This window comes from Ceratotherium simum, chromosome 7 (genome assembly GCF_057802395.1).
Source record: "Ceratotherium simum simum isolate JZ-2026a chromosome 7, ASM5780239v1, whole genome shotgun sequence".
NCBI classification, from domain to species: Eukaryota; Metazoa; Chordata; class Mammalia; order Perissodactyla; family Rhinocerotidae; genus Ceratotherium; species Ceratotherium simum.
In genome coordinates, this window is record NC_141906.1 from 493,597 (window position 1) to 513,883 (window position 20,287).

Consider the following 20,287-nt stretch of genomic DNA (forward strand, 5'->3'; position numbering starts at 1 on the left):
TAAGATAAGGTCCAGTCTATAAAGTAGATTCCATTATCTTTTGCAGGTTTAAAAAACACAAAAGAAATGCTTGGAAAGAATCTTCTAAGATAGATAGATTTTAAGATTGTGTGGGGATTTTTTTTTACAGGTGCAGAGTATGTTGAGTTTTTTCCCTTTTGCTTTTTTCTTTTTCTCATTTTTCCCCCTGTTGTTTGCAGAGTTGAATCTGGGGTCAGGAGTTCTAATTGTAACCTCAGACTGGAATTCCAGATGGTGCGCTCGGGACTGGAAGCAACTCTCAGTTCATCAATTTCATGGGCCGAGTATCTGCTCTGGCCACAGCCCGGCTTCCATCCCCACTGTGGCATTAATGCAGAACAAATTGAGACATATCCTCTATATAATTAGTTCCAGAATTTAAAAAGATTTACGGTATCATAATAGAGGCAGCGCTGCGGCGTCTTTTCACTGGGGACGCTCTGGGAGCTCGGGGACCATCTCGCAGGGCATCAGGACAGACGGTGGCCCTGGAGGTTCCAGGCACCGAGCCTGGAAGAGGGGAAGAGGGGGAAGAGGGGGATTCGCACGGCGCACCCGGCAGGGCGCACCCGCCTGGGCCCCCAAAGCGGCTCGCAGAATTGAGTTTGAACCGGAGATGGGGGATTGGTCAAAAGATCGAGTTAATTTTCAAATGAACAGAGGAGGCCGGGGTGGGGGGGTGGCGGGGCGGACTGTAATACACAAAAGTCCCTCCCTTCCTTTTTTTTTAATTTAAAGAAATGAAGCTGGGATTTCTACCGCCCAAGCGCCTGCCCAGCGCCCAGGGCGGGCGGAGTCCCGCGCTGGGGCCCGCCGGGCGGAGGAGCGGCGGTCAGGCCGCTGGTCCAGCGCCGGCCGTGCCCTCCTCCGGTCGTCCGCGGCCCCAGCCCCTGACCGGCGGCAGTCTCGGCGTGTTTACTCAGTCGGGGGCCCGCTCGTCCCGGGGGCCGCGGCGGCAAGGCAGTTGACAGCGCCGGGGTCAGAGTGGGGTTTAGAGGTCCCCACTGTCCCCTCCCACTCGGCCGCGAGTTTTTGATCCCACAATAATTAAGCACCTTCAGGCCAGGATGAGCTTTAGCAGTGTTCCAAAGCCACATGGGTTTCCAGCGTCCCGCTCTCCCTCCCTCCTTCTTCCCTCCCTCCCTTCCTTTAGCTCTAGAGGGGCTTGGGGTAGGGGGTAAAGCCCGAGCTGGACCTTGAGAGACCCGGGTTTCGGCTCGGCTTTGCCACTAACTTGCTACGTGTCCTTGAACAATAATAGACACAAAAATGGTAACGTTTATTGAGGGCATAGGCCAACACCATCCTCCTGTCCAATCCTCGAGTCCCCATGAGGTGGGCGCTCGTGACCCACTATCCCGTTTGACCAAAAAGGAAACTGAGGCTGAGAGAGGCTCCAAAACTCATCTAGGGTCACACAGCTGCTCGTTATCCGGTGGAGCTGAGATGCCATTCTCTGGCCACCGTCCTTGCTCTTAACCACTGCGCTCCACAGCTGCCTTTCCGCCCGTCTGTGCCTCAGTTTCCTTCCCTGTAGAAAAGGAGTTGAACGTCTAGCTCTGCCAATGGGTGACGCAAACCAGACCCTCTGTGCCGCAGGTCTCTGCGCTGAGAGAAGGGACCAGCCGGTGCCGGGCGGGCCTCGACTACCGGGGTGCAGGAGCGCGCCGACCTGCGGAGGCGGACGGAGGGCGCAGCCCTGATCCCGCTGGGGGCACCGGGGCCAGCGTGGTGGCGGCGCCCGCCTGGGTCACCGCAGAGCTTCCGCAGAGCAGGTGAGTCGGGGAGAAGAAGCAGGAGCCGGGGCCCTGCGACCGCGGGGGTCTGCGGGTCCTCGGCGTCGGCCCAGGGGCGCCTGGGCTGGGGGCGTTCAGACCTCCGGTCCGCGAGGCCTCTGCCTGCGGGCGGCGCGGGGCGCGGAACTCGCGGCTCCTCCCACCGCTGCGGACTGCAGGTCCGGGTGCGGGGGCGCCGGGGCCCGAACGGGGGTGCATCGCTACTCTTCCCTCCCTCGAGGATCCTCAGGCAACACTCAGCGAAGGAGAGAGGAGTCCGAAATTTCCTCGGCACCCTCCTCCCCTCACCCCCTTCACACTCCACCCCCGGCAAAAACTTCTCTTTTTCTTTCTTTCTTATTAACATAAAGGCCGAGAGCTAGGCGCCTTTGCCCTATCTGGGATCTAAAAACACCACAGCTCACATTCAAACCACCTCCTCCAAATACCACCAAAAAACTTGCCGAGGAGGAGAAAAGAGAAACAATTTCCACCCTCTCGTTTGGAGATGGAAATCCCTGGCTCTTTATCCAGGGCTCTCCTTCCCTCGTGGCGCCTGACTGAGTCCTAAGTAAGAAAAACGGCTCCGAAGTAGGAATAAAAGTGGGGGTCAGACAGCGGTCTGGGCGTTCTAGGGGTAACTCGGCCGAGAAGTTTAGTCTCGGGGGCGGTTCTCACCACACAGACCCACCGCGCATGCCCTCCGTGCAGCCCAGGGCGCGCGGCGGGGCTGGAGACGCGGCCCGCGGGAGAGGCGGGGCGCTGGCCTCTAGCGCCTTTTCATTTCTGAAATAAAAATTAAAAGCTGCTGAGTGGAGACCAACAGCGTAAGGTACCAAAGTAGCGCAGAGAGGTGTCCACGCCCGCGGAGGAGGCCGGGGGACAAGCGGGCAGCGCTGGTTCCCGACCTTTGCCCTCACGGTCTCCCGCCTCCCCAGGACCAGCGACCCCAGAAGGAGGGAGCTGCGCTGAGGGTCTGGGTCCCGAGCCCACACACGCTTCGGGTCCGCGGCCGGAACTGACAGCTACTTCGTTCACTCGGTGCAGATTAAACCCAAAACGTAAGAAAGTCAAGGCGTTTAAAACGCGCGGTTTCTTTGTAAAACTGCAACTTCCTTGATTGTTGCTTCACGAGGGCTTGGCTGGAAAGCCGCGAGCCCCCTCCCCGGCCCGCCTGGGGTGAGAGGCACAGGCCCACCGGCGCTCCCCGCCCCGCGCTCCCTGCCGTCCCAGGCTGCGCCGTCTCCGCCGCCTCCCGGCTCCCCGGGGCGTTTCCGCGCGCCCCTGAAACGCACTCCAGTTCGGGTTCTCGGCGCTTCTCCTTGCCTGGGGCCCGTTTCTCCATAGATGCCGACTACCTTGGAAGAACCAAAAAACAAAACAAAACCTCAAACACCTGCTCTGGGGCGCGGGGCTCCCAGAGTGAGGAGGTGGAGGGAGAGTCCTCTTTGGCGACGCCAGGCGCTCGGAGCTCCTAGGGCGCGAACAGTGCTGTGGACCGTGTGCCGCTGGAGGCTCTCCTCGTCCGCCTAACTGGCTTTCGCCTCCTGACCAGTCTCTGCGCATCCAGAATGGAACTCCCGACCGCGAGCGGAGGCAGAGCTCGGCGGGAGCGGCTCCAGAAGCCAGCGTCTCCCCGCGGGCTTAGTATTCAAACCCTCCCCACCCCCGCCCCCAAACTGGGCGCCAGGATTCTCTGGCCGGAATGTTTGCATGCGCTGCGCGTTTCCCTAAGGGTTTAATTCCCCCCACCCCCAAACTAGCCGCTGTTTTCCCGGCTTCACCGTAGAAGAGTAAGATACTCACTAGAAGGGGAGATTAAGTGCCGCTGACACCGATTTTAAGTAGGCGGCAACTGCCCTCCCCTGGGCGCAAACCTCACCAAGTAAAACGACGGTCGAAATACGCCCTGTTTATCACAACTGATGCAGCCCCTCCAGGTCACCCACGTTGGCCTGGAGTCTGGCCTCCGGAACCCACAAGGGGCCACCCCCTCCCCGGTGACCCCGAGATTATGGCTACCACTCCAGCCCAATGGACTCGCCGGCGCCGAGCAAGGGAATCCGGGAAAGCTCTCTGCGCTTTCCTCAAGATCCCGCCCCCGGTTGAGCCCCCCTGCCCCTCCTTCTAACCCGCCCTCTCAGATTGACAACCCCCTCCCTATCCCCATCACACAAGTCAGCAGAGGGGACATTCGCTGCTCACCTGGAGAGACTCGCCAGTGCCCCGAGGCGCCCACACTCGCGAAGGCCGAGCAGGGGAGGAGGGGGAGGGTTGTGTCCCACAGGCCAGCTGAGCGCGTGGCGGGTAGGAGAGGAGGGTGTCTCCGAGAGGGACGCTCCCTCAGGCCCGCCCCCCCAGCCCCACTGCCAGGGCACCCCCAAGGAGCCGCGCGCGCTGCCTGGACCGGCTGGGGCTGCGGTGTGAATGGAGCAGCCGAGACTGCTGGCTCCTCCTCCTCCCCCGCCGCCGGCCCCTCTTATTTGAGCTTTGGGAAGCTGGGGGCAGCCAGGCAGCTGGGGTAAGGAGTTCAAGGCAGCGCCCACGCCCGGGGGCTCTCCGCACCCCGACCGCCTGTCGGCTCCCCCTTCCTGCCCTCCCTCCCACTCATTCACCCACCCACCCCGAGCCGGGGCCCCGCTGCCTCCTCGCCGCGACCCTGGACTTCCTCCGGCTGCAGGAGCCGGCTTCCACGTGTGCCCCGGAGCCGGCGTCTCCGCACACGCTCCGCTCCGCGCCCGGGTGCCTTCCACAGCCCGAGCCGCCGGGGCTCCGGGGCCCGGGCGGCCTCTGGGCCAAGTCGGGCGCGGCCGAGCCGAGCGCCGAGTGCCTGCAGGGCCAGAGGAGCCGCGGGGCGTCCGGGGCCGAGCCGCCACAAATGGGCTCCGACGTGCGGGACCTGAACGCGCTGCTGCCGGCCGTGCCCTCGCTGGGCGGCGGCGGCGGCTGCGCCCTGCCCGTGAGCGGCGCGGCGCAGTGGGCGCCGGTGCTGGACTTCGCGCCCCCGGGCGCCTCGGCCTACGGGTCGCTGGGCGGCCCTGCGCCGCCGCCCGCCCCGCCGCCGCCGCCGCCGCCGCCGCCGCACTCCTTCATCAAGCAGGAGCCGAGCTGGGGCGGCGCGGAGCCGCACGAGGAGCAGTGTCTGAGCGCCTTCACCGTCCACTTCTCGGGCCAATTCACCGGCACGGCTGGGGCCTGTCGCTACGGACCCTTCGGTCCTCCTCCGCCCAGCCAGGCGTCCTCCGGCCAGGCCAGGATGTTCCCCAACGCGCCCTACCTGCCCAGCTGCCTGGAGAGCCAGCCCGCTATTCGCAACCAGGGTAAGCAGGCCGCGGAGCGCCCCCTGCACGCGGGGCGGTGGCGACGGGCTGTGGCCGCGCGCGGGCCTCCCTGTCCTACCCCTTCCCTGACCCCGCTCCAGCCCGGATGCCTCCCAGAACTGAGATGGAGCGGAAGCGGCCGCTGGGGGCGAGGAGGCCCAGGAGAGGGAGCACACGCCGGCACGGGCTCCTGACCTTCTCCGGAGCCGGGAGCCGGAGTGTTCGCATGAGCCGGGAGGTCACCTGGGGCCCCTCGGGCCCGGGAGGTCCCGGGACTGCGAGTCCCTGTGGGAGGGGACAAGGGAACCGCCGCAGTGTCTGGCTCTGCCTCGGGAAGAGGTTTTTTCGCTCAGGGCACCACCAGACTGTCACCAGACATTGGACTTTTTAGACATTTAGACTCTGGATTCGGAGTGGGACCAGCACAGGGTGAGCAGCCCGTGCGGCCTCTGCCGCCAAAGTGTCCAGCAGCCGCTCTCGCCCCTAGTGTGGGGTCGGCACAAATCAGGCGCGCAGTAAGTATTCCCGAGCACAGGAGAAAAGGAGCCGGCTAGCGGCTGAGAACTTGCTTTCTTGGAACTGTCCGCGTACGGCTCCGCGTACGGTAGAGGGGAGGCGGATCTCTCCTGGGTCCCGCTCAGGGGGCGGCCACGCGGCACCAGCGCTGAGAGAGAACCCGGTTTATCCGATTCCTAGCCGGCGGGCCCGGGCCCTCCCGCAGGCGGCGGAGTGAGGCCCGAGCGTGGCCTTCCTTCCAGCTCGCCTCGGGCGCCTCCTTGTCGTGGAACGCGGGGCTCAGCGGGGGAAAGATTTTTGTAGGACTTGGGGGTGAGAACAAGGACAGGTTTATTTGCCGTCTTCTGTCATTATCCATGGAGGGACGCGGCCGGTGGCTTTCTCATCCCGCGCTGGCGCCCGCACACCTGTCTCTCTCAGGGACCCGCGCGGCACCAGTCATGCGAAGCCCCTGTACTTTGGTTTATAAGTTTGCTCTAATTGGATTTCTGCGCTGTTGAGAACCTAAACCAGTTCGGGTTGATTCGCTGTTTTAGGAAATGCTTTACAAACGCAATGGTGGATGCTTTTCCTGGAGCAAAAATCGCGCGGGCCTAGAGGCCGGGATGTTTCTGGAACGTGCGGGATGGGAGAAGCAGTGTGTGCTGTTCGCGGGAGGTTCCCAAGGCGCGCAGGAAGGGCTCTGTTCTTCCCGCCGGCGCGCGCACCTTCTAAACGCGCATGGTGTCCACCTCAGCCCAGCCCAGAGCACCTGACCCACCAGAGGCTCGGCGAAGCCGCAGCCGCACTCCTCACTTCGTCCTGGGAATCTGGGATGCCGCCCTGTAGAGGAACCTCAAGCCGACCCACGGGGTTCCTCCACTTGAGGTCTTTCCTAAATGAAATCAGTGTTTCGGACTCAATGGACGTGGGAGCAGCTCAAGTAGAACGCAGCGTCTCGTGTTTTCTGATTGTTCCACCCTTAATTAGCAGGCTGGTGTTACCTTTGGCAAATCTCCAGGTCTCGGTGTCCCCATCTGTCCGAGGAGAGCTGAGGTGGGCAACCTGAAGGTCACTCCAGCCTGGAATTCTATGCCGCAGAAGCAGAAGCCCGACTTTCCTCAGTGTGGGCTTCTAAACACAGGAGGCAGCAGCCCACCTAAACTTAACTGGGCCAGAAACGCAGGACTGGCAGGCAGGTGTGTGATGCAAGTGAGAGTCTGTGAGGATGTGTGCTGATGGAGAGGCCCAAGAAGCCATTTGGTCTGTCCCCAGGGCGCAAAATACTACTGGCCCATGATCATTTACTTGAGTCCATGTAGGTTCTGTGGAATTTTTGGAACCTGGGCTCTGTCGCTGTGTCTGGGTGCCTGTGTCCATCATTCTACAGGGCTGGGCTGGTGCCCAGCATCCCCTAAACCCAGTATGGGGGGCCGAGACTGTGGGCTTCCTGGCCAGCGGGCACTAGACTTAAGGGGGAAATCGGAATTCCTCTCTAGTAGATAGGCTGGCTGCCAAAAAGAAAAAGAGCTTGGTAGCTGGCGACGAGGACTAGCAAATGAAAGAGTCCACCCTCCCCACCTGGGGGGAAAGCCTAGTGGAGAGGTGGCCCCAGAGCTGAACACAGCCTGTAAGCCCGTTGCATCTGTGGGCTTAGGTTTTCTCTTGCAATGAAAAGGTAAATGGGTCACCCTCAAAAAGGCCTTGGACCCATGAGGGAGCTGGAAGCTGGGGTGGGATGTCAGAAGCTGCTCTCGCTTTAGCCCGGGTGTTGGCAACCAGGATGGGCCCTGAGGCCTCAAGATTCTGTATTTATTCTCTTGATTCCTGGGTTCCTGGGGCTCCCCCAGGAATGCCGGTCCTGGTGGGAGGCTTGGGCTCAGGGAAACTAGGGCTTCAACTTCTTCCCCAAAGTGTGGGAATGGCCCTCAGCAGGCTGAGGCCAAATTCGAGCAGAGCGGAGTCCAGACTCTGGATCCCGTCTCAGGCAGGGCAGCCGTGCCATGGCCCACAGGAGAGGACGATTGCTGGCACCCTCTCCCTCGCCCCCGGGGCATCACATCTCCTTTGTTTTTTTTTCCTGTTTCTTAAACGTTATAGCTGGCGTCCTAATGTCGCTTTTAAAGATTAATTCAGTAAGCATTTATGGAGCAGCTATTCTGTGTCAGGCACTGGGGATTGAATATTAAAGACCATTAATGCGCCTCAACCTTTGTAAGAAGCTCACAGCCTGGCATTGGGGGAGCCCCTTATTTTTGGATGAGGAAATCTGGCTCCAAGAGATTATGTGCAACAGGTCTCTCAGTTTGTGGCAGAGCTGGGACTCCAACCCAGACCATTCTAGGCTATTTCTATCTCCTTTTTCAGGGATCTTGGCCCCACTGTTGAGATGGATCCCCTCTGCCCGGCAGATGGGCACCCAACCCACTGCAATCCGTGTGTGAGGGTTGGGGGGTTTGTTAGGGCAGAAGTGGGATGAGGACTTGGGTAGTCGCAGACTAAGTGCGGGATTTGAGGAGGGAAGGAAAAGATCGCTGGTCAGTCAGCCAGATCCCCCAGCCCCGCTGGCGCAGGAGGAGGCCTCGGCATCGCCAGGCCCCAGGCCACCTGGGGGACCAGCTCGGCCTGAGGGCCTAGGGCGCACCCTCCGGTCGCACTGGAGAGGGTATCTCCTGGGGGGACAGCTTCGCCGTGTCCTGCTGCAGCTGCGGAGTCATCATAATCAGCCTCTCCCACCTTCCCGCTGGAGCCTGCTGTCCACTCCACCCCTCAGCTCCCCGGCCCGGCCCCGCAGTTCCCGGGCTCCTCCGTGCGCGGCGGGGGAGGGGGCGAAGAGCGGGTCTTCCCTCCCCGCACGGTCAAGGTTGCGCTCCCTTCCCGACCGGGAACAACCGTGGGAACGGCGCTACCTTGGCAGCTCTAGCCCCTCCCTTTAAGGCCTGGACGAAGAGCCTTTGAACACGCTGTTCCTCTCCTTCTGCAGCACCCCCCTCGCCCCCGCCCCCTCGCCCTCCGCGCCTGGCCCAGCGGGAGGCCCGTACTGCGCGCCCTAATCAGCCCCGCGTCCGATAACCTTCTAATTAAAAGAAACCCCCACCCCCCGCCGGCGCTTTCGCCACTGCCCAGGTGGAGGACCTGAGGGAGGGGGTTGGTGGCTGGCCCTGCCCGCCGGGGTCTGCGCGTCCTGTCTGGGAGGGGCCTTGGGAGCGTCGCCAGGCGCGGGAGCTGCAGCCGGCACCCTGTGGCCCTCGCAGCGCACGAGGTTGCAGAGCCCGCCTCCGAGGACAGCACCGTGCCGGGCCCCTGACTACTCGTCGGCCCAGGAATGGAGAAGGGTTCGTCCAGAGACAATTTCTCTGTCGCTTCTGTTTCTCCTCTTTATTTGAAAAATGACATTTCAGAATTCGGCCTTCCCTCTGCAAACTGGGGCGCTCAGAGCCAAATTTCGTTTGTGAGCTGGTCGGTAGGCCTCAAACGCGCCTGGCCTCCGCTCCCAAAAGGAAGCGCCTGTAAGCCCAGGGGTGCGCACCCGCCTGACAGCTAACAGGCGGGTTATCTCTGCCCACTTAGCGGGCGAGAAACGGAGGTCTCTGGGGTCACGTAAATCATAAAAGCTGGTGGCTTCTTAAGTTGTCAACCTGTGGCGCCAATCCGTGCGTGAGACTTGGCCTGCCTTGTACAAAATCCGGCTGTTCATACGTGCCCCAACCCTCCCTCCCACTCTGACAGACTGTGTTCCCTGGAGTGGGTGTAGAAACTCGGTTTTGTTTTTGTTTTGGGGGTGTGTGTTTGGAAGATGGGGTAGCAGCCTTCTTTCTTTGTCCAGCCTAAGTCCTCAGGCACACTTGTTGCAGTGCCTGACCATGCCTGGGGCAGTGGGGGAATGGGGGCCGTCTGACCCCTCTCACTCCTGAGAATTGAGTGGGGTTTGAAGACCCAGCCCAGCGGCTGGAGGTGGGGGGACTGGGACCGACCTGGGGCCCTGCAGGGCCCAAGTGAGGATCTGGGCCAGTCTTCTTCCCCACTAGGCCTGGACCTCAGGTCAGAGATGCCAGAGCCTGCCCATAGGAGGGGACCCCACCTTTGGGCTCAGGGCCCCAGGACTGATCCTTATCTTAGCTCGATGGTGCTTATTCCCCAGAGGCAGCAACAGTTTTCCAGAAGCTGATGGGGTATATGTTTAAAGCAATTTAATAACAGTAATCCTAGAAGGAGACTGGTTCTTCAACCGAGACACCACAAGACGCCCAGTATTGCCCTCGGTTTGTCGGCAGGGAAACTGAGGCAGAGGGCTGTGCACTGCCGTGGAGAGAAAGGGAAGTACAGTGTCAGGCACACGCTAAAAGAAGCAGGCTTCCTGGCCTGGGCGCGAGGAGGTCGGTCCCCCGCAGTGGTGGGTCGGATCACCGGGTGCGCAGTGGTCCAGAGCGAGGCCGGCGGGCCCAACTGGAGGGGCCCCTTCTTCCCCCCTCCTCTCCAGCTTTCCGACGGCCTGGGTGTCGTGGTGTCGGGGCGCACAGCCTCAGACAGATTACTCGGTAATTACTCTACCCGTTTGAAGCCCCTGCTGTATAACTGGCTCCGAGTAATTAATGAAAGTGGGTGCGCGGGCCACTGATTTACGGCTTCGAGTCAGCGCGGGGTCAGCCGAGCAGCTTCATTTCGCTCGCCCACGCTGCCCCTGCGCGAGAGCCGCGGGGTTTGGTTTTGGGGGAGAACAACTTTCTCTGTCCAGCGGTTTTTATACCCAAGTTGCCGAGGGTTGGGTGCAGAAGCGGCGGAAGGCGGGGGCGGGGAGGGGATCCTGTCCCGGGTCACACGTCGGGGCTGGGGCCCGGCTTCCCGCCCAAAGCTTGGGAGGCTGGCGGGCGCACAGCCCTCCGCCGGCGTCCGAACGCGGGGCAGGGGCCTCTCCCCCTGTTCTGGTTCGGACCCGCCGGACGCGTTTGCCCGCTGACGCTGTGCCTCTCTCCGCCGCGCCCGCAGGATACAGCACGGTCACCTTCGACGGGACGCCCAGCTACGGCCACACGCCCTCGCACCACGCGGCGCAGTTCCCCAACCACTCCTTCAAGCACGAGGACCCCATGGGCCAGCAGGGCTCGCTGGGTAAGCAGGCGGGAAGGGGTTGGGTCCTCCCCCACTCCTTCCATGCTACCTCTCCCCGGAGTTTCCAACCCACAACAGACTGGGGAAAGAGAAAGAGGACACCTAAAAGGGATTTAGAAATAGGTAGCCCCGTCTCACTCAGTCTGAAAGATAGGGTGGTTTCCCCGACCCCAGTGCGTTAGGGACAGCTCCACTCAACCAGATCTGCGAACGTCGTTTCGGGGTACTATGCAGTGACGGCTAAGGGGATGTCAAGTGTCCCGATCTGGCCGCCCTTTCTCCCACGGCCCGGCATCCAGGCCCCGCTGCTCCCAGCGTGGCCTCGGAGCCCGCTCCGGATGCTCTCTCCCTGCCCTCCCGCAGCCTGGCACCCTCGAGCCCTTGGGGCGCGCTCACTCCGCTCTCCTCGGCTCTCTGCAGGCGAGCAGCAGTACTCCGTGCCGCCCCCGGTCTATGGCTGCCACACCCCCACCGACAGCTGCACAGGCAGCCAGGCCTTGCTGCTGAGGACGCCCTACAGCAGGTAGGAAGGCGCTCGGCACCGTGAATGGGTCCCCTGGACCCGGAGGGGGTGCGCGAGCCGCGGGCGCGGGCAGCCGGACTGCGGGGCGGAGGGTGCTGGAGGCGAAGGACGCCTTTAGCCCACTCGGTACTTAAAGCAAATTAAAGCAGATCTTCTGGCTCTGACTTGAAAGAAGGGGGTTTCCTCGTCTCTTGGGGTTCTTATTTTGGCTATAAAAGAGGGCAAGTACTGTTTGGAGCTGAAGAAGACAAGAGCGACGCTTTGGGAAGGTTTTTTTTTTTTTTTTTGGCGAGGAAGATCAGCCCTGAGCTAACACCCGATGCCAATCCTCCTCTTTTTTTGCTGAGGAAGACTGGCCCTGGGCTAACATCTGTGCCCATTTTCTTCTACTTTATATGGGAGGCCACCACAGCATGGCTTGACAAGTGGTGCGTCTGCGCGCGTCTGGGATCCGAACCCCGGGGCCAGCGCAGTGGAGCGCGCGTACTTAACCGCTACACCACCGGGAAGGTATTCTTTAAGGGCTCTATGCTGGGAGGACTTGAGCTTCCTCGGGACCAAAGATAAACACGGGATCCACTCCCACTCGGCTCTTCTCGCTCATCAAACCCCGCGCCGCTGGCACAGGGGCCGGACTTCTCGGGGACTGATTCGTCCTCCGGAGTCTCGGGAGCGGCAGCGCTTCCTGGGCGTCGTGCCCCGTGCCTGGCATCGCTGGGGCGGGACCCGGGCCGCCTGCAGGACACTGCTCAGCCCGCGCCGGGCCTTCTTCCCGTTCCCGGAGGCGGAAGACCGGCTTCTCTTCCTGCCCCTGGTGCCTTCTCTCCCCCAAATTCACTCTTCACCTTCGGGTGAACTTGGCCGGCGTCCGCGTTCGCGATAGGGTTGCCTGGTGACGCGCAGAGGCCGCGGCGGAGGGAGGAGGCGCTCGCCGCCGGGGATTGGGCGCGCATGACCTCACCGCTACCCACCCATCCCGGGACTGCGGGGGGCTTGATACGGCCTGCCCCCAAATCTCACCTCCATCCTCCTCTGCTCGGGACGCGGGGCTGACGTCAGGGAAGGAGGTAGTGAGGTCATGAAGGAAGGAAAAGCGCCTGCCCTGGGAGATTGGGTGGGGGCCGGCGCCCTGGGGCCTCCCGTCCGCGGAGGGAGGAGGGGACCGAGTCTTCCTCCCGAGCGCGGGCGCATCCCAGCCACTGGCGCGCTCAGGAAGCTGAGGCTGGGGCCAGTCTCCTCTCGGGGGAGGGACAGGGTCGTGTCCCCGAGCGCGCGGGCTTTGGAAAGTTTCCCTTTTGATGGGAAAATCCGGCACATCTAACCGGGTCTTGGATTCGAGATCACTCTCTCTCTGTCTGAGAAAGAAAGGCAGAGAAACGCCCGCGGTGGCACAGATGGAGGTGGAATGGTCACCCCTCCTCACCATCCTCTTCCTCCCTGCTGGAAGCCAGTTCTGTTGTTTGGCGCCGCAAGTTCTGCCCCACGCCCGCCGTCTGCGCCATCCCTCGGTGGCTTAGTCGCTGGAATGGGTGCAGAGTCGTGACCCTCGCCCCCACCCCCACCCCCACCCCCGAGAATCTGCGGCAGCCGTCCATTGCCGTCCTTCTGGGAGCTGCTCCGCCCACTGCCAAAGCGGCGTTGCTGTCCTGGTGGCCACTGGGGCGCAGTAGGAATGGTTCCCCGTCGCATGACCTTGGCCCACTCCTCCCTCCTTGCTTCCTGGTACCTCACCGGGGGGAAGAGGAAGACCTGATGCCGGAGTGGCTGCTGTTGCGATGAGCTGGGATACCTGCTTGGGGTTGGGGCCCGGGAGCCTTGGAGTCGGGTTCAGTGGTGACACGCAGCTACACACGCTTTCCTCTCTCACAAGTGTAGACCCACCTTGTGGGTCACTGGAAGGGGGCCCGTCAGAGGGACTGAGCAGCCTAGAAAGAAAAGGAGGAAGGCAAGGAGGATACAATGATAACACCACCAAACCCAATCCCTGTGGTGGATTGACTTAGGGCTGAGTTTGTGGTTGCTATGGAAGCAGGAAAAGTCACTCGGATTGCATTTTATACATAAATTTTTCACATTTTCTAATACAGTTTCTAATTGGCCACGGTATAAAGCAATTTTGTCAGGTTCATCTTTGGGAAATATTTGCTTATCCCTTTCTTCTTTCTATGTAATTGGAACTTTTTTGGTTCTTGTTTTTATATGAATGTCATAAGAATACCATTTTCTCCTGTTACAGAAAATTTCCTAAGTAATAACATCTCCTAAAAAAGAATTTGTGACACTGGTAGGAAAAGAGTTTGCTCTCTTGAAATTTGTACTGTCTGCATCTTTGAAGCTCCATCCACCCTCAATTCACAACATTTCCAGTCGCTTTTCCAAGACAGATCAACTCTTCCCCTGCAGTGACCATGGATGGACAGGTGTAGGGGTGTTTTACCATGGGGTCTGTGCATCAGCATTACTGCAGTTGTGTCATTTTCTTCTTTCCTACTCCTGAAAAGGTTTGAAAGGGTATTTAAATGCTTTTGCGAATGCAGTGTTTGAAAAGTTGTAGGAAATAGGACTGAACTTTAACTGCTCAATGGCTTAACTTCTGGATTTTAGGTATTCAGTGGTGCTTCGAGGGGACCCTGTGTCCATTCCCTTTTCTGTCTGAAATTGGGACCTCCTGGGGAAGGCTTGCTTGTGTTCTGTTGGCCTGGTTGCCTTCAACCCCCCTGAGGCAGCCTGGCCAGCTTCTCCCCCTGCCTCCCCCCAGCTCTGTCTCTCCAGCCTTGGATCCAGTCTCCCTTCCCACCGTGAAATAAAGGTAGCGGTACGTAGGCTGACATTAAATAAGCGTGCAGTGTGGATTTGCTTTGAGGAAACTCAAAACCCTCTCCTAGTTGGGAGAGAACTGTACAGCCACCGTCTGCTCTCTCAGGTGGCAGATCTGAGGACTTACAGCTACACACATCTGGTGCAGATACAGTCAGTAGTGAGTGGGCACTGCCCCCAGGCAGCTTACAGGACGTGACAGGAGATGGTCTTCCCATCTCCCTGCCCCCACATATGGAAGGTGGTAGAGATTTGTTTATAGGTCACCAAGGCTTCTGAAACCCGACGTCGGCCCTGTGGAACCCAGTGATTGCAGCCTGGTGAAAGCATGGGTCCCCGTAACATAACAACTGGGGTTGTTGCGTGCTGACCACGTACTGTGGGCTCCACTCAGGTCACCCGTGACTCCTTCTGACTACTCTGTGAGGTAGGTACTCCAATCTCCACTTTCCTGAAGAGGACATAGGCTCAGAGACTCAAAGTAACTTGTCCAAGGTCACAGAGTGAATGAGAGTCAGAACCAAGATTTGATCCTCAGTCTCTCTGACTTCAAAGCCTGTCTGTGCTCTGAATCACTGAGGGGTTCCAGGCCACTCCGTGTCCTCCACCTGGAATGTTCCCTTTGTAGAGTGTGTGCCAGCGCTGCTGCTGGTAGATAATAAGAGCAAAGGCTTGTGTAGACCTGCTACATCCTGGCACCGCTCTAAGCACTGTGCACGTACTGACTTATTTAATCCAGGACTCTTTGAGGTAGGCAATAGGTTATCACCTCCATCTTACAGAGGGGGAAACTGAGGCCCTGGGAGGGGAGTTAGCCCAGTGTGACACATTAGGGACGGAGCTGGTGTTCAAAGCCAGGTAGTGAGGCCCTAGAGTCCGTCCCTCCTACCCACCTGCTGCTCTCCCAATGGACATGAGTTCTCTTTCCAAAGGTGGCATCTGCCTAGATCTCGCTAGGGGAAGGTCCTTATGCCCCACAGTTGTGAGAGAAACCCCATTATCCGTTAGTTTTACCCACTCTTTCACTTAAGGGACGGGGGCAGTATTTTCCCTGATGGGCATTGTGGAGCCGCCTGATGGTTCTCCTGAAGTCCTGTGCACAGCGGTGTCTGTCTCTGACTGCTTCAGCCCTGCCTTTACTGCTGGGCGTGAACCATGCGGTGAAGTTCAGCCAGGCCCCAGAGGAGACCCAGCACAGAGACCCCTTCCCATCCATCCAGACCAGCTACTTCCGGGCCACCCTGGCTCGGAGGCAAGGTCCCAAGGAGGGCTCTTCTGAGGGGAGGGAGTGCGAAGGGCACCCTCACAAACCTCAATTTCCACTGATCTCTTCCCAGAAGAGGCAGCTAGCGGGGCCTCCCTTGCTCACTCCTCTTGGTTCCTCCTCCACAGGCTCCTGCTGGCCTCCATGGAGCCCCAACTTTGAAAAGGAGTTCTGTGTGCTGTCTGTCAAAATTATTCCTGTGCACTATTTTTTTAGACATTCTAGTCTTTTCTCTGTTTTTGCTCTTCTATTAGGTTTGCATATCTCCCTTTAGCAACTGTGCCACGATTTAAATGAGGGTATTTCCTTTTCCCCTGAGCAGGTAAAACTACTCCAATCCGGGAAGCAGTAATTACTCATGTGGATATTTTTAATTGTATGTTGATGATTCACAAACAGTGAGGTTGGCAGAGGAGCCTGGTACCAGTAGATTGTCTTTCGTGTGAGAGAAGCTTCCTAAGCAGCCGTAGAGTTTCTGGGGACCCCAGGTCAGTGGGAAGTTCTCAGTCCACCTTTATGGCTGGACTTTGCAGAGACAGCTCGTGCCCAGGGAAGTGCAGCTGTGATTAATGGTGCCTCTTTCACTCGGGTGTCCACATACACTTTACGCGGAGTACAAGTCTCAATTAAGACAATGCTGGCGTTTGTTTCCTGCATCGTAGGCATGAAGACGAAAAGTCTGACATGGTTTCCAGGGTGTGGGCAATGTTGTCAAAGCCAACTGCCTGAATTGGACTTGTCTCCAGGGAAGGGGAAAAATCTAGTTTCAAATATTCCTGCAACTTTCTGCTGACCAAGTGTTTATTAATAGAAGTTGAATTCCCAGTGGGTTTTTCTTTGGTTAACTGGTGAGCTTGAGAGAAATTACAATACCAAGAGATTGACTGTAAAATAATTATTCACCGTGGCCTGCTGGGCAGAGATTTCTCAACAGGCAGCCTCCTTGGCGCCTCAGGGGGAAGAAGGCAGGAAGAGGGCTGTGGAAGTCTGGCTGCAGCCTCTGTGCGTGAGCCTTGGTTATCAGGTGGAGGTAAACCCACAAAGCCCTCCCTGTCGGTGTGGGCAGAGCTCCTGCAGCAAAAGCTAGAAGCATCTTGAATTCTGATCGTGGATGCCATTACCTCGCCTTTTTCTTATTTGGCGTTTTTTTTTTTTTTTTTTTTTTTAATCCCGTGGGGCAACTCTTTTCTTCCACCAAGATGCTACTTTGCCAGCTGGCACCATCTGGCAGAGGTAAGGCAGAGGTAACTCCAGGCTCAGCCAGGTTCGATGGTTCCATTCTGGTGGTGACGTGAACTTTTCTACCTTGTTCTGCTGAATATAGTAAACACACTTAAAGATGAAACGTACTTGAATTACACATGCATTCGAAGAGTGGAGGAGTTCTAGTCCAGATAATAGCTGAGGGCTTTTTTCTTCCTTTCTTTTTGTGAGGAGGTCGGGAACTCAGTAATACTGCAGTCTTGGCCAAAACAAACTCTATATGATCTACTACTGGTTTCCTTTAAAGTTCCCCTTTTTGCAAGGACTGACTTCCTTTTATTTTACTCCAACTTGCATTAATCCCAGTTATAGAAGTTTCTTTCCTTTCTCCCTTGCCTCCAACTTCAAACATTTTTTACATAGGAAACAAGTGACTTTTTTTTTAAAGATTTGCTTAAAAAAATATAAAGGACACCGTGACTTTTGGAAAGTATTTTGGCAGCCTGCAATTTCAGAGTTCACTTCCGAACAGACAGAGTTAGACGGGGAGCTGAAGTGCCTACGTGACCACTGTGGTCGCTCTGAGCCAAACCACCTGCTTATCTGATCTCCCCTGGGAAGGAGGTGGTCGACACCTACAGCAGTTATTTGATAATTGCATGCTTTGTCAGAGGCCATATATTCTTTGACCAGTGCTGCCTCTTTCCATGGGTTCTCATGATGGGAGCTGGGTGTTGACCGATTGCCCAGAGAGACCAGAACTTGAGCGTGCTGGAGCCCAGTATTTTTAGCTGCGCTCACATTTTGTCCCTCCTCCGAAGCAGTTATCGTCATTGCTGTCACTGACTTCCAGTTGATCGGCTGTGCCAGCCAGGCCGACTCAGGAGCCGCTGAGGAGCTCAGGCCAGCAGAAGGCAGGATGTGTTTAAAATTGTGCTCTGATCCTATCACAGGACTCAGGAAACCTATTAGTAGCTTGGGGACTTTCTAAAAGTCCTTCTTCCCGTTGGCCCATCCCACCTTCTCTCCCTTTCTGAGGATTTGCAAGCTGAGCTACCAGGACACTAAAGTCAAGAAGTGGGGCTCCCACGGGGTCTCGGTGCACCGCTCTTAGTCAGCTGAAGAGGGTGTGTTGGGTATCTTGCATCTTGGGACCTTCTGGAGACAGAGAAGGTCACAGCGCTCCCTTGAGCCTGTTCTCCCTCACCTCCAGACTCCTGTCTGCACTATTATTATGTTATTATCACGGTGGTGAGAGGATGAGGCTCAGAAGCCAAATAAGCCAGGTTGCCTTCAGAGGGGTGGGCAGGATGTGGGGGACCAGACAAGCCAGCACCAGGCAGCCCTCTGAGCGCTATCTCCTCTGATGAGTGGGGATCATAACTACACCTGCCTCACCAAGTTGTTGTGAGTATTGGGGATGTGGGAAAGTACTGTGCAAAATCTGATAGATTAGAAAAAATTAAAATACTTTATCTGTGTAGTCCTCAGAGAGCCCCTGTTAGAGCTTCTCAGCATCCCTGTGCAGCTGGACTGTTGAGATTAATATCTCCAACTGGCAGATGAGGAAACTGAGGTGCAAATACTGAACCGATTGGCTCGGGTCCTGAGAGACTCACAGAGCAGCACTGTCCAGTAGACACGTAACGAAGCCGTCTATATGGTTTGAAATTTGCTAGTGGCCACATGAAAAAAAATAAGAAACAGTGAAAATTAATTTTTAAAATATTCCACTTAACCCAATATAGCCCAAATCTTATTTCAGCGTGTGGCACCAGCTGTATTTCAGGTGCTCAATAGCCACGTCTGACTCGTGGCCACGTGCTGGATGGTGCAGTGTGCAGTACTTATTAAGCACTCACTAGGAAGATGCTTATAGGCAGGACACAGACCCTGTATGAGAGAAAGTTTACTTTCTGGGGGCTGATAAAATGCCCTTAAAATATTTCCTCGTTGGGGTACTTCCTTATAGAGACCCTTAGGAATCTATTGGACTGTTCTTTACGTCTGTGAGAAAATTCCTAAATTATAAAGTGAGATGTTTGGGACTCATTAACCCATGTGCGTAAACTTCTGTCACTCGTCTTGCTTCCAGCCCTCTTGAAAATTATAGTGTGCTTGGTCTTATGCAAGGATGAAATAATTTCAGAAAGATCCCACATCCAGATGGGGCCGAGGAAAATTGTCAGCTGGGGTTGAGTGATCTTAGTTGGTGAACAATTTTTTAAAAATTAGTGACAAAAATACAGAGCTGCCTGGGGAATACAATGCCTGTTGGCTGAGATTAATGGCAAGATTAATAAATGGATTGCTTGATGAAAAGGCGTGAGGGAACAAAAACCAGTGGATTGTGGAGGAGGCCGCTTATTAATGAACTGTCAGCCTGAAGAAAGTTCAAGAAACTCTCCTGTGCTAAATGCAGCAGGCTGGCACTTCTAATAAAGATCGGGGTCCTTCAGGAATTAATTACACCAGCCTTACAGCAAGAATTTGTGGAATTGCGAAACGTGGTGGCACAGACCAGCACGGCTGCCGCTGCAGACGGGGAAGCTGCAGGGGAAACGCATCATTTTTTCGTTGATAGGCAGGATATTGTAGTCGCATTGTAGCCGGGCAGACACGAGGTGAAGGATGGGGTCCAGACACACACTGACTAATGAAACTGCACATACTTGGAGTTTGAAGTCACTTCACATTTCATATGCAGAGTTCCCTCCTGAAATCTGATTTCCTCCTTATCCTGCGTACCCACTGCTAAGGAGCTCCACACAACTCAGAGTGATGATGGGAGAGGCAGACGGACTCGACCTCCACTTATCGAGCTGTGCCGAGAGCACCAGTGTTCATTTATTCCGAGTTGCTGGAATTTCCCTCACCCCTCCACAAGTTCCCAGTTTAGTTGGCCTGACAAACCTTCTCTTAATTAAAATTTGGTGTTGCCTCTGCCGGATGAAGCAACCCAAAGGAACGCCATGGCAAGAAGGAGGTCGTCCAGGCTTTGCAGTCTGATTCCGAGCATCAGATAGCGAAAGCGTCTTACCCCTCACTTCCACCTCGAAGGTGGAGTAGAAGTTTTCTCTGTAATGTGTTTAGACCAAAGCGTTCCCGGACAAACCGTCAATCTCTTGGGTCTCAAATTTCATAATTAACCCTTTCAGTCCAGGACTAAATTTATTCCTAAGAGAGCTTGGTGATTCAGGACATTTCTGGAAGTTGATTATGTACTAGTTTTCTAGGAATGAGAGAAAAATAAAAGGAGGAGAACAGCATTTGGTTGGTGTATTTTTTCCTTTGGGGTCTGAATGTAGGTGATCAGCTATTATTTTCCTTTGTAGAACTTTACGGAACTGGGGTGGAGGCTTTTTTAAAACTCCATTTGACTTGCATCAGGATGATAAAATCGTCCTCTTTCCTGTGCTTGTCACATCCTTGACTGTTGAACTCCATCACCCATCACTCTGACTTTCCAGGCCCTCATAATCCACGTGATACTTCTCCTTTTGATTAAAACAACTTAATGGCCTTGTCACGAATAATTAATCTGTTGTCTCTTTCCCTTCAGCTCTAGGCCTTTAGCTTTCATGCTGAGTGAACGGCCGGGGCTCCTTGCGGAGGGCACCCCCTTCAGCCTCTCCCCTCATGTGTTTAGTTCCTCTTTAGAAACTTCAGGGTTTGCTACACTAAGGGTTTTTTTTTTTTTTTTTTGAGGAGGATTGGCCCTGAGCTAACATCTGTTGCCAATCTTCCTCCTTTTTTCCTT

General features: G+C 56.8%; 1 protein-coding gene across 2 annotated transcripts in view; it reads left to right on the plus strand.

The window, feature by feature from the left end:
• The first annotated feature begins 4,136 nt into the window (after positions 1-4,136).
• Positions 4,137-20,287, plus strand: part of WT1 (WT1 transcription factor) — a 46,293-nt gene continuing 30,142 nt past the window's right edge. For both annotated transcript variants that reach the window (XM_087433041.1, XM_087433042.1), the window contains exons 1-3: positions 4,137-5,116; positions 10,598-10,720; positions 11,141-11,243. In XM_087433041.1, the coding sequence (XP_087289167.1) occupies positions 4,675-5,116; positions 10,598-10,720; positions 11,141-11,243 (668 nt within the window). In that variant the 5' untranslated portion in view covers positions 4,137-4,674. The remainder of the gene's footprint in view (positions 5,117-10,597; positions 10,721-11,140; positions 11,244-20,287) is intronic.